Source organism: Coffea arabica, chromosome 8e, assembly GCF_036785885.1.
Source record: "Coffea arabica cultivar ET-39 chromosome 8e, Coffea Arabica ET-39 HiFi, whole genome shotgun sequence".
NCBI lineage: Eukaryota > Viridiplantae > Streptophyta > Magnoliopsida > Gentianales > Rubiaceae > Coffea > Coffea arabica.
Window position 1 is genome coordinate 52,566,677 of NC_092324.1, and position 17,395 is coordinate 52,584,071.

The window sequence follows — 17,395 nt, forward strand, 5'->3', positions numbered from 1 at the left end:
AAACTCACAAACTCGCTATGAAATTTGCAGAACCCAAAAAATTTCACCAAAAATGGAAAAAATATATGGGATAAATTTTATAAATCTAATATATATGGGGAGACAATTTACACATGTACGTACGTAGGAGAGATCATAATAATAGTATTAGTAATATAATATCAATAACACTGATAATACTTTCAAAATTTCACTCTTTTCAATGACTGCTGTTATAGATTATGTATGACTTAGTAAACAAATTTTATAATCACAAATTTCCTATATAATAAAACTACGATAACCAAAATTCAATAAAATTACTAAAATCTTAACTATAACATTTCTAAATAATAATATGAAATTTCTATTTTTAAAAATTTCTAAAGTCTTAACTTAATGAAAACACTGCTAACATAAAAACTATGACAATAAGAAGACTCATATTTGTAGACTGGATAATTTCCTAATAAAATACTTGGAAAAAAAGGGCACTAGTGTGGTAAAAAAAAAAAAGGCTATATAATAAAACTAATATAATTTGAATCCAATAAAATTACTACAATTTTAACTTAACTAAAACATTTCTAAATGGGGAGTAATATGTAAATTTCTTTTTTGTTGAAAATTAGTAAAACCTTACCTAAACTAAAACATTGCTGATATAAACTCTGATAATAATAAGGCTCCGACTAGATAATTTCTTAATGAAATACTTGGTAAAAAAAAGTTGCTAGTACTATGGTAAAAAATACATGGGGAGAAAAAGGTAAAATGGTAAAAATGGTGTTTTTGCAATTGTATGGCGTCGCCCGGACTTGAACCGGAGACCTTCAGTGTGTTAGACTGACGTGATAACCAACTACACCACGACACCTCGATGGCAAGGTACTACGGACAATTCTAGTTCCACCGCGGCGAATGAGGGTTTTTAACACCAAGTTGAGTTCAAGCTTCACCTGTTTCTTTCATAACCTAAAGAGGAAGTACGTCTCCAGTTAAGTGTTTATACTTTTTATAGTACTCATTTGCTAATATTAATTATTAGTATCCCGAATGCAATATAATAGAATGGCCTACTAAGTATTGTTTGGGCATGTTACAATTTGAAACTTACAAGTTTTCCTAGTTAAATATTATATATTATATATCGACATCAGAATTTTGGAAAAATCATTAGGAGTAAAGAATTCAGTTGTTGTATCATGTATGAGAAGCAAGTGTGTAATGGTAGCAAAAATTCTAGGCATTATACTATATGCTACTGCTATTTTTTGTCAAATCAAAGAAAGAGGAAAATTAAAGAGCTAATTCCATTCCATTTTCTTAACCACTAGAAGCATTCCATAATGGACCATCACCCCAATCGGATCTAAAATTCAATGCCTGGCCCTGAACCCCCGGCTGGCTGGCACCGGAGACTTTTTACGATGATATATGATATATATAAAATAAAGAGATGATTTAAAATATAAAAATATAATTTAAAAAATGTACGTATGACATGACCGGAATATTATTCGAGCAAATAGGTTGTGATTTTTCATTGAAAAAATTTTATATTTTTTATAAACATATATTTTCAAATATCATTTTACCTTGCATGCGATATAGTATATATATTTTTCTTATGAAAACTACTAAAAATGGCAATTCAAACCGGAACTGAGCTGTCCAAACCCATTAATTATTTACATATTATTAATTATCTTCACATGGAAAGAGTAAAAAGAAAGATCACCTGTCCTCTTTTTTTTTTTTTTTTTTTAAAAAAGCCTTTAACCCAAAAGGGAGATAACCCCACAATTTATTTCCAAAAGAATCCTAACACTGGACAAATTCGTTTTCATTTTCAGGGACTTTATATTTCTTCTCCAAAATTCTCTTCTATTTTCGGTCGTCTTTTCCTCAATCACTCTCTCTTTCTCTCCTTCATTTCAGGGGCTCAAGTTTTAGGGTCATTTAGCCCTAATTTGTGCCCCAAAAGGTCTCTCATTTAGCCCTTTTTCCATCAGTCCTTCAGCTATAAATACCTCAATAGATAGCTATATGAAACATAAATTCTTTTCTGGAAAATGGCAAGGATAATTGGACGAATTGCGATTTGGAATTTCAATCTAACAGCGTTGCAAATCAATTTTCATGGATGTTCGGATCGTTTCGTATCTGCCGTTGATTCATTTTCAGCTGCCTGCGAGGCATTTTCTGAACATCGTCGTCCTCGTCTTTGATTTCTTGTAGTTCTTAATTTTTTCTTTCCTCCTCAGTTGTTGGTTTTTTTCTTTTCAAAAAATCAAAAGGAGAGAGATTTTGGGAAAGGTAGATTGGGTTTGTTACGGAGATGAATTCTAGGGCAGGTTCGTTTTTGTCAGCGCCAAATGCTAAGCTGAAGTTGGAGGCCAGTGAGAATGATATTATTTTAGAAGTTTCCCCCGATAAACGATATATTCGGGTACGGTTCGGGTTTTTCTGTGTCAATTTCAGCTACATAGAACTTTTTTTTTTGCAACTATTTCTTTTTCTTGAATGTTTAATTGCTTCGTTTGGTGTTTAATCCTGATGTTAATTTTTTGCTAGAGTGATTTCCATTTTACTCGTCTTATTGAAACATTTTGGTGGATCTATGGATTATTGAGCTACAGGTGTCGGAACTTGACACCATCAACATATTCATCTTAAGTTTATGGATTTTCTTTAATTTTACATTATTTTTTCTTCTGACTAGTTTAAGGCTGCTTATTTTATCTGTGAAAGTTGGAATTTTAATCATATTCTTTAGGAATCTTGTAGCTTGTAGTGAATCATATACATTTCCTGTTGGAATCCAGTTCCAATTCTGATAGAGAATCGAACGAAGCCTCTGTTTAAGTAGGCGAATCGCTAAGGAAGACTGATTTTCCTTGTTGATGTCTTGTATGCGTACTTTGAATTCATTTTAGGCTCATGGAGTTTGATTGTGTAAACTTTACTGCCGAGAAGGAAATTTTGAGCAACCAAGAATGTTAAGAGTTTATCCTATAAAAATTTGTGCTTGTGATTTAGCTCAGCTCATTCTTCACCCTTTTTTTGGTGAGTGGTCTGTGCCTGTATGGGTGCAGAGATCGTTAGAGGTCTAGCTAACTTACACCTGGTATCTTGTCAACACAAACAAGGCCTAGGTCCTTTTACAAAGTTGTGCTTCAGTACATTAAACTCAACTTTAAATGTATTTGATGGTAGAGGATGTAAGTGCTAGCACTTGCATGCTCTATGGTGTTGTATTAACTTCAAATTTTTGTTGTGCTTATCTTATAGTAGCTCAAATACTTGCTGGTTCTCATGGTGTTGTTCTTTTAAGTTACGTCTTTAGCTACTATTTTTTGATTTAGCAACTCCATCACCATGTTTCTTTGTTTTTCTTCTTCAGTATAATGAAATCTTGGGGAGAGGAGCATTCAAGATTGTGTATGGTTCCTAGACCTATCTGCTGTCTGTTTGTTTGCAGATTACTCAGTTTATGGATGTGATCTTAGTTTCAGTTTGACCAATTTCAACGTCCACATGCTGTTGCAAATGATTTTTTTCTTTTTTTTTGGATTCCTTCTGCTTTCTAGTTATAAGGGGTTTGATGAAGTAGATGGAATTGAAATTGCGTGGAACCAAGTAAGCATTGACGACGCATTGCAGTCTTCAGAAAATCTTCGAAGATTATATTCTGAGGTTCACCTGTTGAGAACATTGAAACATGAGAACATCATGAAGTTATATACCTCTTGGGTTGATGATGAGAACAAAACAATAAACATGATTACTGAGTTGTTCACTTCAGGAAGTTTGAGGCAGTGAGTACTGTTGTTCTTTTCCCATATAAACCTCAGTTTTCTTCTTGTTCTCTAATTCATTTGCTTCATTACGGGAACTTAGGTACCGCAAGAAGCACAGAAATGTCGAGCTGAAGGCTATTAAGAACTGGGCTAGACAGATACTGCAAGGCTTACACTATCTCCACAATCATGACCCACCGATCATTCATAGAGATTTGAAGTGTGACAATATCTTTGTTAATGGAAATCATGGAGAAGTTAAAATTGGAGATTTAGGCTTAGCAACAATGATGCAGCAGCGTACTGTGCGAAGTGTTATTGGTAATCTTTTCACTTGCATTAACAATGTTGCAACTGTGATGCAAGTATAGTATTTTAATGCTTTTTCTTCTAGGCACTCCTGAATTTATGGCTCCTGAGCTCTATGAAGAGGAGTATAATCAACTTGTTGACATCTATTCTTTTGGCATGTGTTTGTTGGAGATGATAACCTGTGAATATCCATACGGTGAATGCAAAAATCAAGCTCAAATCTATAAAAAGGTCACTTCAGTAAGTTAACCAAATTGCCAAGTTTCTCCATGTAATGTGTATAATTTAAATTTTTTCTGTGTTTTTAACCTAGGAGTAGCTTCATGCACATCTTTGATATTTTGTTAAATCGTTCTTTTAATGTAGGCTAATATGTTTTGCTCCAGGGGATAAAGCCAGCTGCGCTTGGTAATGTTAAGGACCCCCAAGCAAAGCAGCTCATAGAAAAATGTTTGCTCCCAGCAGGTCAGAGGTTGAATGCAGCAGAGCTCTTGAAAGATCCGTTTCTTTCATCTGAAAGTTCAAAGGAGTTACTGTGCAATCTTGTGCAACCGCTTAGTATTACATCCAAAGCAATGAACTTTTGCAAGGCTGATTCTCTTTCTATGGATATAGAACCTACATACAGAAATGTGTCATATGATGCCTGTGGAGAAAGCACCATTGAAACCCATAACGTAATGTTGCACAGATACAACACCAGAAATGAATTTAGATTGCGAGGGGAAATTCGTGATAGTTGTTCCATATCATTGACATTGCGCATTGCTGACTTTCATGGTGAGGAACTCAGCTGTTGCCAAGGTATCAATACTTCTTAAAAGCAATACTCTATTCCAAAAAGTTAAGCTTTTGTTTGTTTTCAACAGGGCGGGTAAGGAATATCCACTTTATGTTCTATCTGGATGCTGATACTGCGATTTCAATAGCTGGCGAGATGGTTGAACAGCTTGGTTTATTGAGTGACGATGTCTTTCTCATAGCGGAGTTGATTGACTGTTTAATTTTAGAAATGGTTCCCGACTGGAAACCGTCATTTGAAAGTTTGGCTGGAGTAGGCGACTTAAACAAGAAGTCTGGCATATGTCAAAATGGTCACCTCTTAACAAGCTACAGCATAGAACGGGGATCGAATAGTATGCCCTGCCATGATTTAAATGAACCGCATGCTTTTACCGAATTCATTTTTGTTGACAGACATGATGCTGAAGAGTCAGTTGAGAAGTTATCAAAGCACGATCAAGGATTTTCTAATTCTTTGTGCAGTTCTGACTTAGGCATTGTTTGCAAGAAATATGGCGCTGAGGTTTACGACGGTAATATCAGTGAGTCTGTGATGAGTGAATGTACAAAGAAATCAGGGTTGTCAATTGTTGGTTCTAGCAGTGCAATATCTAACGATTTGTGCTTCAGTTTTTCTTCTGCGCCTCTGAATGAAAAAGACTCAGAAAAAGATCAATGCTTAGAGCTGAAGCTAGAACTCAATGCAATAGCTGTTCAATACGACCAGTGTTGCCATGAACTTTTAAGGATGAGAGAGGAGGCACTGGCAAATGCTAAGAAGAGGTGGGTCACAAGCAAGAGGATGCCTGTTTCTTGATGTATATTACTTGTAGGTTTTTTTTTTTATTTCTGTTTTATGGGCATTTAGTTTCTTCTTTGAACAAATGAGAACAATTCTTTTCAGGCAGATAAAGAAATCTGGCTGGGATCAAATGTGTTTGTAAATAATAAAAAAAAAATGCTTGTTTTGGAAATTGTTTCTTTGCAACATCTTTATTTTTCATTTTTGGGTTTGTTTCTTTTGTGTTTGTACAGCATTATGTACATTTTGTTTTTGGGCATTAAAATAAAAACAACTCCCTTTTCCTGAAACTTCTGGGAATCTATCTGATCAATAAAACATGCTCTGTTTTTGGTGTCTCCTTTTATTTTCAAGAGTGATTCTCCGTATATTTGCAACTTGTTCGTTCTCAAGACGTTTGCAACCATGGTACTGAGAAACAGGAGCCAATGCACATGAATTGAGAACACTGGAATGATTTCTGTCATTTTCAGTGAAACCTGAAATTAGTTCAATATTCGAGTTTGGTTCAACAAAATGGTTCTTATTTCAACAATTCCCCCGAAAAGGAAACAAATTAAGAGTGATCGGCTGTGACTTTGAGTCATGTCAAAATTGAAAGAATTAAACTTATCTCTAACCATAACAGTTCAATCTTGATAGAGATCCTGTGATGCTTGGCTTTTTAAGACCAATATATTATAATGCAAAAGAAGCAACTTACTACTGAGGATTCAAGAACGGGAGCCAGAGCTTTGAATAGACCCACAAAACTGAAACCTGTGCCTGCCAACTCTTGGGCATGCCTTGATTCAATTCGTTGCCAACTCTACACACTTCTACATTAGGTTGTCTCAACTTGAGACATTATCTCATCTAAGAGTTAGCTGATTAGTAACAAGACAAAATTACATTCACACACTCCTATTATCTCCAGTTTTCACCACTTCTCCAGGACAAGTGTATAAATACAGCAGACAGAGAGAATATGTCCTATGCTAAGATGTAAAAACTCTAGGGGGTCATTCCATGAAGATGATCTGTATTGGGTGTTTGGGCCTGACCATCAAATTTCATTCTTGCTGTTACTAGGCAAATTCGAAGACAGCTATTAGCTATTAGCGAATGAGAATAACTTTATCTGAGGCAGTAGAATTCTCATTTTTAAAGTAAAATTTCCAGGCTGAACAACTCTCTTTGCCAGAAGTCTATGATTATGGAAGATGAAAGGTGCTAAGACAGAAATGATCATGGCATAGAATGCAAATTTGGAATATCACCATAGAATGAACTAAATCTGGCTTTCCCATTGAAAGGGAGGATACAAGTTTATTATTTCAACTAATCAAGGGAGCACAAAGATAGAGATATTGAATATGACGTATTTATGTACGAATCCCATGATCTCCAAAATAGTCCAGAGGAAATCCAGAAGATATCCACAGCAACAAACAATGAATCAACACTTTGAATTGATGAGAAATTGTTCGATACATATATGCAACCATTATCAAACTTGCGCCCATATTTCGTACAGAGGACAATCGCTAACCTGCACTACCAGTTTTCCTTCACAATTTTTGACTTTTCAAGTATAAACTTCCCTTCCTTGTACTTCTGTGTTTCTTCATAAGCTCGTTCATATTTCCAACCCAGCACCTCACGGCAATCATTACAATAGACATCAGCGACTGTGTGGAGGCCGGTCATAAGCTGCCTATCCTCTTTAGGCCCCACAACAACATTCATTGCATGGGAGAATAGAAAGGCTCGACCATTTCTTCCCTATTTCATAAATAGCCAGCAATATTATAGGACAAATACCAAGAGATATCCTTTAACTAATAATTTACATCTCCCAATACAGTCATACTTGAATCTTTCCATTGATCAACGAAGTATAGATTGAAGCTACAATTTCAAAGGAACAAAGCCAAATATCATGACAGCTATCTTGTTTGAGTTGAATTGTAATTTGAATTCGATTCAAGAAGCATATTCTTGGGCAACTGTGTGAATGCCCCAAATCATTTCTTAGAATGACTTCTGATCACCAATTTTAGGTTACAAATGCACAGAAATCTCTTTGCATCTAAAATTTGTTTCAAAAGAACTGCATAGAGGAGTTTTTAGAGCAGCCTCTGAAGTGTAAGCATCCAATACTCAATTTGAATGTTCCTCTTACTGAAACTACCCTACTGAATAAAGCAATCTCAAACACCCCCAATAAATAGATTGAAGATCAAATTTTTTTTAGTGTCCACACAATAGTTATTTCACCGAAAAGATAAAAATTGACCTGAAATGCTTTGGAAATGACATCATCATGAAGTGCAACTTGATTTCTACAATTACAGCAACTGTACAATCTTGGCCCCATCAACTCAGCCATTGACGAGCAAGATCAACACCGACACTAAAGAAGCAGCTGTAAATCAAGATCATCATGGCTAAAACAATGGAAACAATGAAACAAGCTAGCAAAAAACTGACGTATAAAAATCAAAACTTGCATAGAAATGCATAACAACAATAGTATGAAGGAAGGCAAGCGAGAAAGGACCTCACATTTCTGCCAAAATTCAAGCGAGCCTTCCAAATCCTATACCTTTAACCAAAATTCTTTGACTGGATATCTGCTAACAACAGTCAAACAAGAAACAGCAGCTCAACACGGTGATCAATACCTAGATTGCAATCAAAGGAAAAGCCAATCATGATGAATTGAGTAAAAACATACAATTAGCTATTAAGAAGTGAAAAAAGACAATACAAGAAGAAAGTGATAGCGACAGAATCACATGTTTAAACAAGAAATATTTGATAAAAATATACAACCCAAACAATAAACAGAAAAACCCAATTGCAAACACTAAGTCATTAGCTAAAAGAAGTTTCAATAAGAAAATCAAGAACTTCAGCTACGAGTTTTAACAGATGCTGGTCCTTTCCTCCCTCTTTTTGTTCGGTTTCTTCATGTAATTAAGGAAATAAATGCAATTTTGATCTAACCTGACCATTGTGGAATGATTATGCGGGGATCAGTTGAAATTTGTGGGGGGATCGTACGTGAGAGAGAAGGAGAAGTTAAGCGTAAAGAGGAGGAAGAAGTTAGGGGCGGAGGTTTTCAGAGGGTTTGGGAACTGTTGAGGTCTGTCGGAGTTTGGTGAGCTCTTTGATTAGAAGATGACAAGTTGCGCCACAGAAATAATATATATAGTACCTGTAATTTGTTAGGACTTGATGAAATTAGACCCCAAAAAAAAAATTACAACGGTAAAAAAAAAATTCTTAATATAAATCATGTGTATATGCTTATCAAACTCAAGGTTAGCTGAGTTGACAAAGTCAATTTTTTTTTAAAAAATAAATAAATATACAAGATTACAGTAGTATAACACTCATTTTAGGGAAGGCAGTTCAAGCAGAAATGTTTCGCTCAATTCAACAAAATAAAATATACGCTCAATTTTTTGGAATGTAAATCACTTTGAATGTAAGGTAAGCAAAAAACAAATTTTTTTAGATCCCACGTATAGTATTAGTAACGATATACATAATGTAATGTAATGTGAGCTTTATAATTTATTTTGGACTAATCTTGACCTTTTAGCAACCAGGGATTCAAACGAGTGTAATTAAATCGAACGTTCTAATGTTCAATCTTTTAATTTTTTTTAACCAGTTTGAAACTTGTTCAAATTTAGTTTGTTTATTTTCGAATCGAACTTGAACAAGCTTTTTTATCGAGATTAAAAGATATCGAATATAAAATTTTGTTCGAATTTGACTTGACCAATTGTCGAATCAAACTCAGACGAGCTCGAATCAAGTTCGAAGATTAAATAGTTTGGTTTATCTTTCGACCTTATCAGTTAATGTGGCAATTGTCGCTACCCGAAACTCCTCAATTTTCGTTTTAACCAACACTAACTATGCAAAATGATGGAAATAGTAGGAATACTAACATACAAACCGTAAAAATAAGCTACTAAATTAGAAAAAGTTACTTACAATACTTTGCCTAATTAGTGGAACTCCTAACCTTAAAACAGAAGGGTGCCAAATTCAATGGAAACATAAAATTGTTGAGATAAGCCGGAATACGACGAGATGATGAATTCGAAGCATCAAATGCTTTCAGATCAAGTATTGATCAATTATGTGATTCATTCCTCAATCCTTCAAATATCCGGATACATATTTATTTTTGCAGTTGCACATACTTGCTTGTATATCTAAATAAACAAAAAAGAAAAAGGTTTACAGCTTGATAAAAATAAAGATCATTTGCTCCAACTTTAAATGGTCAAAATTTGTTCTCAAAAGGTTACTTCACATGCCATTGCCTCCTCGTCAAGGCTCCAGTCTTCTTTTTGCCTGTCTTCTTCGTGTAAAAGCTGAAGACATCATTCGAGCGAACCATGAGCTCCCTCTTTATTTGAGAATAATCATAATTAAAAAGCGACATAATTGTGTGTGTGTGTGTGTGTTTTTTTTTTAAAATTTAAGAACGTGATATTCAATTGTCACTGTTAAGGGGTAGAAAGTACAGAGCAAAAAATAATTTTGTGTGTGTGTGTGTGTGTGTGTTTGTCCCCTTTCTTTCTTTAAGTTTAAGGGGAGGAGGAAGGTGATACTCGAGCGTTTTTGTGCTTTGGGAGATGCCTTTTCTAATCTTGCAGCTTATCTTGTGCAGCTTAATGATTTTTGAACCATTATTGCTTGGGCCAACAGGCGTATGTGTGCCTGTCTGTCGGATGATCAAAATTCATTGCTCCCAAGATTTTGTGATATGCTGTTGAAGGAAACGAGAAGTTTACCAGTAATATTGCCCAGCAATGGCGGATATGTGGTACCGGGAGGATGGCCCAAAAATTGATGCTTCCAAAGCTTTCACTTCTGAAAAAATCCAAATACGTTGGACAGTTTCCTTTAAAATTTGTTCTTGTCCCTTCAAAATTTTCGTTAGAAATTAAAAACTACATCCATTCGTCTGAGACCTATTTGCACAATATGAGCCCGTAAATACCATAATCTTGGGTTTATTGTTCAGATCTTTTGATTTTAAGAAAATTTCACTGTAACAGCTTTCTGATAAGCACTTTTATGAGATAAACAGATCGTCAAATCCATTCACTAGAATCAATCAATGTAACTAGAACGAAACGCTCCTTCAAAACAAGGCCCCCCCATAATGGAACCAGGATTCATTCCCAAAAAAAAAAAAAAAAAAAAAAAAAAAAAACCCCATCTTGAAGGCTTCAAGGCAATAATTGAAGAGTCAACCCATGTTTACTGAACTAGTCTTTGATAGCATGATACCTGAGCAGGAAGAACACACATTAATTTCCAGAAACACTTCCAATTTTACCAATTTTTACGAGATGTCTCGTGCATTTTACCAATTTTTTTGCTAAAATTATTTTTGTCAAAGTTAGCAGATCAACAGTCAATTTGGCTCATAATTTGGCTGTTAAGGCTACAACTTTTGTAATTTCTTAGTATTAATAAAATGGCCCTTCGGGTCATCCAATAATATACTCCCTCCGTCCCACTTTGATAGTCCTGTATTCCTTTTTCATCTGTTCCAAATTGTAGTCCACTTTCCAATTGAAGAATGTAGTTGTATTTTAATTTTCTTAAAATACCCTTATTCAATGTAAGTAGTTGTTACTATAAACTTACCCCATTTAATGAGAGTTGATTCTTTTTTTACTATCAATTCAAGTTCTCATAAAGTTGTACCATATTTAATGTGAGGGTATTTTAGAAAAATAGCAATTTAAATTTACTTTTCCAACAAAGTTAACTACTTTTTCTTAAACTGTGTGAAAAAAGAAACAGGACTATCAAAGTGGGACGGAGGAGTATTAATAAAAATGTTTGTTTTTCCTTGTAAACAAAAAACCCTACATCCTCCCCTCTCAGGATCCTTGGCAAGTTGCTTTCATACCCTAAACCCCATGCATTGAAGGAGACCAGTTTCCAATATTCATTATTCAACACCTCTCGCCTAATTTCTAGAAATAAAGAAATTCTAGAGGTGATTAAATTGGAAAAAAAAAATGGCAGGATCTTTAACTTCTCTGAATTCCACGCAATGCAAGCAACGGCCGAAATATTTCTCTTTCGGTTTATTTCAGCGACTTGAGGCTACATTACAATACATTATTATACTACATATGTATAAACTTTTCAAGTTTTATTGGAGTAATTAAGCAACTGCTAAAAGAAGTATTATATTTCGACAGGAAGCTTGAATTTCCATCAAGTATTATTCCATTTCCATCATTCCATGATGTGAAGGGTGGAATTAAGCAATGATTTTTTTTTTTTAAGTCTCTCTCAAATCCTAATGATACGTTGACCATTAACTTCAACTGGGAAAGGCAAAGCGAGTCAACAGAGCACCACGTGGCCCGCCAACTGCAACAACTCACCCACCAGCCCAGGGCGGAGTTCATCCTCTCATATGATATGATATAACTTTGCACGCTACCATTCTCCAAATTTACAACTAACAAATTAGAGTCCTCAAGTTTCAAAAATCCCAGCCCTCACTTAAACTTTTTTTTGTTCATGACACTCGCATAATTAATAAGTAGTAGCAACTAAAATTTATCTTGTCTACCTGCACACGGAACGGGATTCTTTAGTTAAGAATCACTTCCACCTACAAGTCTAACGAATCAAGAATACTTACTACAGAATAGCGGTGACGAGAAAGTACTGCTCCGTTATATTGTTTGTGTGTACTGTATATATATATATATAGAAAGAGCAGCTTCATTAAGAGCTCATCGGGAGCAGCAATGGAAGAATCATCAGCAGATGAGATTCGGGCTCCTCTCATAAGTAAGTGCTCTCTCTACGCTCTAATTAGTAGTGGTATTAGCGGGCTGGCTAGCTAGCTAGATATAGGTACAGTTTCCAGTTATACTGATCCATCTGTTTTACTCCTGTTTTTTTTTGGTAAATAAAGATGCATTAAGATAAAGTCAAAGCCTACAGAGTAATAGCTAGTTAAAGACCCCTTGTTTCTTGTTTTACAACAACTCCATCGTCGTAAAACAATGAACTAATCTCCATCTGCGCAGTCTCGAAAGATGAAGACATTAATGATGATGATGTTTATGCACTATCGAGCTCCAAATCTAATGAGGTCCACCATGTATACGACGAAGAAGAAGAAGAAGAAAATTCGCCAATCCCGCAGGTGGCACTTACGGTACCAACCACAGACGACCCTTCTCTTCCGGTCCTCACCTTCAGAATGTGGGTGCTGGGGACGCTCTCCTGCATCTTGCTGTCCTTTCTGAACCAGTTCTTCTGGTACAGAACCGAACCCTTGACCATCACAGCCATCTCGGCTCAGATAGCCGTAGTCCCTCTGGGCCAGCTCATGGCTGCCAGGCTCCCCAAAGGGGCCTTCTTCAAAGGGAGCCGCTGGGAATTCTCGCTGAATCCGGGGCCATTCAATGTAAAAGAACACGTGTTGATAACCATATTCGCAAACTCTGGTGCGGGCACCGTTTATGCTATTCACATAGTCACTGTTGTCAAGGCTTTCTATAAACGGCACATCACCTTCTTTGTGTCCTTGATTGTTGTTTTAACAACTCAGGTAATTAGTACATAGTACTACGTTGTAAGCCAACTCCTAGATATATATCCTACCTACTTGCCTGTGCTTAATGAGTTGAATGGTTGCTGGATGTATATGCACCTATATATATATACATATACAAACATACATACATACATACATATGAAGATGATCATATTGGATTAGTAGTGAATACATGGTTAATTTGAATGGTAGGTGTTGGGGTTTGGATGGGCTGGTATTTTCAGAAGGTATTTGGTGGAGCCGGCGGCCATGTGGTGGCCAGCCAATCTAGTCCAAGTCTCCTTGTTCAGGTTTGTACCGACCGACTAAATTTACTGCCTACTGCCTGCATCATGTAAATAATTCTATACATATACCCATGTATATACTGATAATATATAGTGTTGCTGGCTTGCTGCTGCGACTTCCATGGATCAAAATGCACTCAACTCACCATTTTCTAAGTAACTGGTTTTAACTTTTCAGTCCGCAGAAATTCGTTGAACATTCAAATAATGTCGATATATTGTTGTTAAAAGAAGAAACAAAAACAAATTATTATTATTAATGCATTTATAATTTTTACAGGGCTCTCCATGAGAAGGAAGAAAGGCCCAGAAGGGGTCTAACGCGAACCCAATTCTTTCTAATTGCCTTCATTTCCAGCTTTGCTTACTATGTATTTCCAGGCTACCTTTTCCAAATGCTAACCTCCCTTTCATGGCTGTGTTGGATCTTTCCTACATCAATCCTAGCCCAGCAGCTGGGTTCCGGCCTGAATGGGCTGGGAATTGGGGCCATGGGGCTTGACTGGTCCACAATCTCATCCTATCTAGGAAGCCCATTGGCAAGCCCATGGTTTGCCACGGCCAATGTTGCTGCAGGATTTGTGCTGGTCATGTATGCGCTGACTCCTCTAGCCTACTGGCTCGACCTTTACAAAGCCAAGACTTTCCCCATATTCTCCGATGAGCTCTTCAATGCCCAAGGCCAAGTTTACGACATCACCGCCATTATTGACTCTAACTTTCACCTGGATATTGCGGCATATGAGCGAGAGGGAACCCTTTATCTCAGCACATTTTTTGCAATGACTTACGGCATTGGCTTTGCCGCTCTCACTGCTACCATTACGCACGTTTGTCTTTTCCATGGCAGGTACGCCCCTAAATGCTAAATAGGAGTACTGCTGCTATGTTACTTGCTTGCATCGCTCCTATTTCTATTAGTTTCATGGGCTTCTTATGATTTGATGTTTCATCTGCTCTAATATGAATGATAAAATTGTACTGGGCGCGCGGAGAAAATTACAATGGTGCTGATCGTGGAGATGAACTAGATGTTGCAAGTGTAAAGCTCATACATTTCAGCTTTCAAACTAAATGCAGAGAAATATGGGAGCAGAGCAAATCGAGTTTCAAAGAGAAGAAAATGGACATACACACAAGGCTCATGAGCAAGTACAATCAAGTACCCGAGTGGTGGTTTTGGTGCATTTTGGTCGCAAACATTGCGCTTACAATTTTTGTTTGTGAATATTACAACGAGCAACTTCAGTTGCCATGGTGGGGCGTCCTACTAGCTTGTTTAATCGCCATTTTCTTCACTCTGCCTATTGGCATAATCACTGCCATCACTAACCAGGTAATTCCTTATCATACTAGCTAGTATGACTAGTACCCATACTTTTGAAAACTGCAATGCATAAAAAAAAAAGATTGATTTTTTTTTTCACTCTCTCTCACAAGAAGTTACTTGTGTGATTTCCTGAAAGTTTATCCTTGAAATGATAGTCACCGGGGTTGAACATCATCACCGAATATATCATCGGCTACATATATCCGGGATATCCCGTGGCAAACATGTGCTTCAAGGTGTATGGATACATTAGCATGTCTCAGGCCATAACTTTCTTGCAAGATTTCAAGCTCGGCCATTACATGAAAATTCCTCCCAGAACAATGTTTATGGCGCAGGTTCGATCACTTTCTATTAATTGCTTACAGCTTAAGTACGTTTCTTGATGAGCATTCCTTTAATCGAACGAATACTCTATTAATTTAAAAGCTGCCTAAGTACAATTAGTAAGTTTTGTTGTTCAGGTTGTTGGAACTCTAATAGCGGCTTTTGTGTATTTGGGCACGGCATGGTGGTTGCTGGAGACCATCCCGGACATATGCGAGACAACATCTTCTCAATCAGTATGGACCTGTCCAAGTGATCGTGTATTTTATGATGCATCAGTAATCTGGGGACTCATCGGCCCACGTAGAATTTTTGGAGATTTGGGAACGTACGCAATGGTGAATTGGTTCTTCCTTGGGGGAGCAATTGCTCCTCTTCTTGTGTGGTTGGCTGCTAGGGCCTTCCCCAATCAACATTGGATTAAACTTATAAACATGCCAGTATTGATTGGAGCCACCGGAAGCATGCCACCGGCAACTGCAGTTAACTACACCACCTGGATTATAGTTGGGTTCTTATCAGGCTATGTATGGTACAGATATAGGCCAGAGTCTTGGCGACGCTTCAATTACGTACTCTCTGGTGCATTAGATGCAGGTTTGGCCTTTATGGGGGTTCTGCTGTATATGGCACTGGGATTGGAAGACATCACTCTCAGTTGGTGGGGAAATGACCTTGATGGTTGTCCTTACGCCACTTGCCCAACCGCTAAAGGGATAGTGGTTGAGGGCTGTCCAGTGATCTCCTAGTTGAGATGAATGATCAAGAAAGCTGATTTTACTTGTCTTGTATGTATATAATTGTGTCTTATTCTAATTCTTGGTTGCTTGATCAATGACGAAAGAGGAGGTAAGGAAGAGGTGGTTGGCCAAGGGAGTCGGGATTGCATTGCATGCATGCTATCGAGACTGTATGCAAGCAGTTGTCTAGACACACGAAGTTGGAAACACTACTGAACTGCATGTTGCATTTTGAGAATTTACAGAATGACAGGGAGATGTTTGAATATTGCATCATCTGGCTGGATTGTACTGTGTTTTTGAGAATTATGTCAAAAACAGAACGATAGCAAAGTGTGTGAATATTCATCATCTGGACTTACAAAATGCACCGTTTTTCATCAATTACGAAACAGAACGTTAGTTTCGTGAATTCGACACCGCAGGCTTAAAACTAAATTAATTTGCTAAGCTTATTCGAACTCATCTTGAAAATGACCAGACCAAGATGTCAAGCTGTTTAAAAAGGAGTAATGGTTAGCATTTGTTACTGTCAATTGCAGAGACTTTAGAAAATAGAACGAGACTTTTGGGGTTTAATTTGGGATTAGATTTAATTAACTAACTTCAAAAGTCTGATAAAAAAAAAGAAAAGAAAATAGAACGAGGCTCTACAAGATAAAGGTGGATGTGCCTAAATTCTAGAAACAGAGGTGAGTGATTTGCGAGATTAAACAAAATTTTTTTTTTCTTTTTGGGTTCAATAAAATTAGAATTGTATTAATGAATTTGCTAGAAACCGTATAGCTTAAGAACATTACAAGATGCATTGCATGGGAACTCAGTCAAAAAAAAAAAAAAATGGCCGAAAGTCTGGAGACGACACCTGCATCTTTCCTCTTTTCCAAAAAATAAAAATAAAAATAAATCAAATGTTGAAGAGGTTAGTCTTGGGGATGATCAAATACGTGTAACACAGTACTATTTCATACGGACCGGCTCAATGTCGTTACTCATGGTTAGTGGCTCCAAGTGTGATTTTGTTGATTTGATTACTAAGTTTGTGTTTGATAAAACTGAATCTGAAATTTGAATCTAAAATTTGAATTCATTAAGTTATTAAATTGTTAAGAATTAAATCTAATACATCTGAGTACATATCATATTTAGTGATAAGCGAATATCTTATTACTTAATTTTAGAAACAAGTTTTGCCAAAAAAATTCAGTACCACTTAATTAATTCAAATGTACAATTTTTTATTATCAAACAGGTCTGAATATGTTAAGATCTGATTCCATTAAAATTAAATGCTGAATCAGATTATTAAACAGAGCCTAAGGCCCCGTTTGGATTGCATTTTCCGTCATTTTCTATAGAAAAAATACTATAGCGATTTGATGTATGTGAGGGAAAAATGTAATAGGAAAATGTGATCACG

The 17,395-nt window shown here is 36.3% G+C and overlaps 3 protein-coding genes and 1 non-coding gene across 12 annotated transcripts; 2 read left to right on the forward strand and 2 right to left on the reverse strand.

Annotated features, from left to right (window-relative positions):
• Positions 1-782: 782 nt before the first annotated feature.
• Positions 783-856, reverse strand: TRNAV-AAC (transfer RNA valine (anticodon AAC)). The gene has a single exon. It is a non-coding gene; the product is annotated as a tRNA-Val (tRNA).
• A 932-nt stretch (positions 857-1,788) lies between these two features.
• On the forward strand, positions 1,789-5,851 carry LOC113703860 (serine/threonine-protein kinase WNK8). 2 transcript variants are annotated; one of them, XM_027225343.2, is made up of 7 exons: positions 1,789-2,431; positions 3,386-3,423; positions 3,573-3,800; positions 3,883-4,103; positions 4,177-4,334; positions 4,481-4,874; positions 4,964-5,851. In XM_027225343.2, the coding sequence occupies exons 1-7, from the start codon at positions 2,321-2,323 to the stop codon at positions 5,692-5,694; spliced, it is 1,881 nt and encodes a 626-aa protein (XP_027081144.1). In that variant the 5' UTR covers positions 1,789-2,320; the 3' UTR covers positions 5,695-5,851. The 2 variants fall into 2 exon arrangements, with proteins under 2 accessions (XP_027081144.1, XP_027081145.1); XM_027225344.2 differs by lacking the exon at positions 3,386-3,423.
• A 1,245-nt stretch (positions 5,852-7,096) lies between these two features.
• LOC113702687 (protein yippee-like At4g27745) lies at positions 7,097-8,851 on the reverse strand. Of its 8 annotated transcripts, none has more exons than XM_027223811.2 (4): positions 8,671-8,851; positions 8,227-8,294; positions 7,958-8,074; positions 7,097-7,443 (listed from the first exon to the last, which is right to left on the reverse strand). In XM_027223811.2, the coding sequence occupies exons 3-4, from the start codon at positions 8,048-8,050 to the stop codon at positions 7,216-7,218; spliced, it is 321 nt and encodes a 106-aa protein (XP_027079612.1). In that variant the 5' UTR covers positions 8,051-8,074; positions 8,227-8,294; positions 8,671-8,851; the 3' UTR covers positions 7,097-7,215. The 8 variants fall into 8 exon arrangements, with proteins under 8 accessions (XP_027079612.1, XP_027079608.1, XP_027079613.1 ...); XM_027223807.2 differs by having other exon boundaries at positions 7,958-8,086; XM_027223812.2 differs by having other exon boundaries at positions 8,222-8,294.
• Positions 8,852-12,182: 3,331 nt separating this feature from the next.
• Positions 12,183-16,341, forward strand: LOC113703232 (oligopeptide transporter 7-like). Its single transcript, XM_027224532.2, has 7 exons — positions 12,183-12,516; positions 12,759-13,285; positions 13,484-13,581; positions 13,859-14,428; positions 14,659-14,914; positions 15,064-15,246; positions 15,373-16,341. Exons 1-7 carry the CDS (start codon positions 12,474-12,476, stop codon positions 15,982-15,984), a joined length of 2,289 nt encoding a protein of 762 aa, XP_027080333.1. The 5' UTR covers positions 12,183-12,473; the 3' UTR covers positions 15,985-16,341.
• Positions 16,342-17,395: the final 1,054 nt, after the last annotated feature.

Coding starts and splice junctions, on each gene's coding strand:
- LOC113703232 (XM_027224532.2), top strand. CDS start 12,474: ATGGAAGAATCATCAGCAGATGAGATTCGGGCTCCTCTCATAA. Junction 12,517..12,758: donor GATTCGGGCTCCTCTCATAA/GTAAGTGCTCTC, acceptor CCATCTGCGCAG/TCTCGAAAGATGAAGACATT. Junction 13,582..13,858: donor GTCCAAGTCTCCTTGTTCAG/GTTTGTACCGAC, acceptor TAATTTTTACAG/GGCTCTCCATGAGAAGGAAG.
- LOC113702687 (XM_027223811.2), bottom strand. CDS start 8,050: ATGGCTGAGTTGATGGGGCCAAGATTGTACAGTTGCTGTAATTGTAGA. Junction 7,444..7,957: donor TCATTTCCAAAGCATTTCAG/GTCAATTTTTAT, acceptor TTTATGAAATAG/GGAAGAAATGGTCGAGCCTT.
- LOC113703860 (XM_027225343.2), top strand. CDS start 2,321: ATGAATTCTAGGGCAGGTTCGTTTTTGTCAGCGCCAAATGCTAAGCTG. Junction 3,424..3,572: donor AGAGGAGCATTCAAGATTGT/GTATGGTTCCTA, acceptor TCTGCTTTCTAG/TTATAAGGGGTTTGATGAAG. Junction 3,801..3,882: donor ACTTCAGGAAGTTTGAGGCA/GTGAGTACTGTT, acceptor ACGGGAACTTAG/GTACCGCAAGAAGCACAGAA.